We start from the raw sequence: 2,911 nt of genomic DNA, 5'->3' as shown, positions 1-2,911 counted from the left end.
AAGTATTTCATTTAAGTTTTATGGTATGATTAAAATAAAACGACGAAGCTGTTAATTTAATTATGAATTTAAAATGATCTTACAAAACAAAAGTAATGTAGTTTCCATTACGCAAAAACACCGAACGCACGCTTGATTTTACGAGTTACGGGAGTTACGTAAGCTTCATATATGTCAGAATGATATATTCAATAACAGACGTAAGATTACATAACGTGTACCGCGTATTAAATGGTAAACACGTGTTCATACATTGTATGAATAGAAAAAATCTTTAAAGAAATAAATAAATATGCAATTTCATAAATATATCATATACATGATAACTATATAGCTCTTTAGTATGTAGTATAGTCATATACTGTATAGTATATAGCATTATTATATAAATAGACATTTCTATATTAGTGTATGCTACAAATAGATATTACTTAATACTTCTATGAAAATGATATACAAAATTCCATTTAAAATATGGTATACATTTCATGTACATACATATTCATACTCTTTTTACATTCGCATTTATTACATTTGCATTAAGCAGTTACTTGAATTATTTGATTATTTTCAAACCATGGGATGAGATGAGATACATTTTTTCGCATTGTTTGAGAATTATATAAATATTCATGTTTTCAAATTTTGTAATAAAAGTACATCGAAATAAGGAAATGTATAAAAAAATTATTTTATTATTCGTGTTTTTTATTTAAAAGTTACATAATTATTTAACTGTCGAGAAAACATACGATGTATGTTATATACTTACCACATTGGGTGGAAGTTTGTGTCCTGGGAGATACTTTACGTTTTCATGTGTCTCGTTGATAATTTCAGTTAGCTTTTTTCCGTTGATCATTTCTTCGTACACATACATTGTAACACGATCTTCAAAATTACCGAGTCTTGCCGCATTTGCTCCAACTATTTTAGCAATAGCTGAACCCCTATAAATTATGCATGAATGTCATAATATGCTTTGTCTGTATACATAACATTTAACATATTCATAGAAATTCGAGTACATTCTCCTCAAACAGTGAAATATTCCATTAATGTTTACAAATTTATATTGTTTTTAGAATCTGTGTATTTTTAAGTGATTGTTAATAAGTAAACGTGTCTTAAGGACTTGGTTTTGAAGAGTGTTTGAAAATGTACTTACAACATATGATCTGTACAATATTATTGTATACATTTCGGTAATAATATGTACATTTATAATTCGCAATATTCACGATATATAGTAATAACTTGTATATATCATGTACATTGATGTAATTCCATTATAAAGAAATGTCGTTAAGATTATAATGAAACATGACCTAATTAAAAACGACCGAATTTAATAATACAATTTTGTGGAATATTCGCCAATATACGTCATAGATAAACGTCTATAGAAAAAATTAATAATAAAAGTACAATATCCTGAACAAGTATGCAATTGATCTTTAATTATAGCCATGTAGGGTTCAATTACAATGTCAGCATTTAAATCCGACTGAGCAAATCAATGACAGAAAAACTTTTAGTTGGAAGAAGTGACACCAATATTATTAAGATTTGGAATTAACTTACCAGTTTCCTGATCCGATAATGCAAACACGTTGCTTGTTTGCCATGATTTTTATTAATATTAATCACAAAAATATCAAAGTAAAAGATGAAAACAATCACAAAACAATTCGTAAGACCCTTCCAACGTGAAACCAGGGGGGCGACTGGAACAACTCCGTGATCGGCGAGATTGTGAAAAGGCTTGCGCTATTTTCCATGGAAGTGGGGGAGTGCAAATACCAACGACCAGCGATAGGCGGCGAGTTACTACGGTAAGCAGACTTTCATAGTCGACCAATCAAAGTTCAATATGATAACAGCAATGTATTATCTTCGACTTTTATTTTACAGATTATATGATGACTTAAAAGTATAATTATATGCATCAATATATGGAAAATTGTCCAAAAAACAATAACGAGCGATTATCATTTGGATTTCAAACTACTTGAAATATATAAGTTAATTTTTCATTATATACCAATTTTACATGCACATAAAGGTCAGAAAAGCAAAAATTTTGAATAAATACATTATTTGGACAAATTTTTTTAAATAGCATAGGTTCACAGACGTTAATCTAACATAAACTTTTTAAGTAGGTGGTTTTAAAATAATAACAAACTTGAAACGTTTAAACAAAAAGTGCTGCATTTAATCACATTTGAATTGATTGTGTAAATATAATACATATATTACATAATTCATTATGATCTTGAAATGAAAAAAACAAGATAAAAAGTTAAAATAATTATACATATCGAGTAGCTGATTGTTTTAATCTGCTGTGCACTTATGTATATTTAGTTTCGTGAGATAAAACACTTCAAGTACATCTATATTTTTATCTAACTAAGGAGAGGGCGATGTAATTTATGTTTCCATAATTTAGCGTATAGTTAAATAATGTACAGTTTGAAATGAATATTATTAGTTCCATTAAAAAGACATTTTAGACAAAATAATAGGTTTAACGTAGATTTTAATCTTTTATCCTCTAAGTATGCCTCGCGGGCGCTAGGTTGATTTGTCAATACTATTTACTAATTATTGTTCCCCCTCTGAGAACGAAAATGCTTCTTGATACATAGAAACAAATAAAGCTAATATATTTTATCTCATACAAGTTTTCTCCAAATAGAAATCAGTTAATATAATATTTTACAATAACTCACAATTAAAATTCTGAAAAAAAGTAGTTTCTGTTCTGTAGGCGTTTTTGTGTATTTTTAAGTATTTTACTTTCTCTCGGAGATTTAAAAGATTTTTATAATTACAGAAAAAATTAAACAAATAATTTTTTACTGTGGGACTTGTGAACTGTAATATGTAGGTCACTTCGGTAAAT

General features: G+C 27.8%; 1 protein-coding gene across 2 annotated transcripts in view; it reads right to left on the bottom strand.

Moving 5' to 3' along the window:
* LOC108574909 (glycerol-3-phosphate dehydrogenase [NAD(+)], cytoplasmic) overlaps positions 1-1,735 on the bottom strand; it is a 71,795-nt gene extending 70,060 nt beyond the window's left edge. For both annotated transcript variants that reach the window (XM_017937966.1, XM_017938741.1), the window contains exons 1-2: positions 1,585-1,735; positions 773-950 (exon numbers count right to left, since the gene is read on the bottom strand). In XM_017937966.1, the coding sequence (XP_017793455.1) occupies positions 773-950; positions 1,585-1,628 (222 nt within the window). In that variant the 5' untranslated portion in view covers positions 1,629-1,735. The remainder of the gene's footprint in view (positions 1-772; positions 951-1,584) is intronic.
* Positions 1,736-2,911: the final 1,176 nt, after the last annotated feature.

The sequence above is a fragment of the Habropoda laboriosa genome, unplaced genomic scaffold (assembly GCF_001263275.1).
Source record: "Habropoda laboriosa isolate 0110345459 unplaced genomic scaffold, ASM126327v1 scaffold25, whole genome shotgun sequence".
NCBI classification, from domain to species: domain Eukaryota; kingdom Metazoa; phylum Arthropoda; class Insecta; order Hymenoptera; family Apidae; genus Habropoda; species Habropoda laboriosa.
This window is presented reverse-complemented; position numbering and strand designations above follow the sequence as displayed.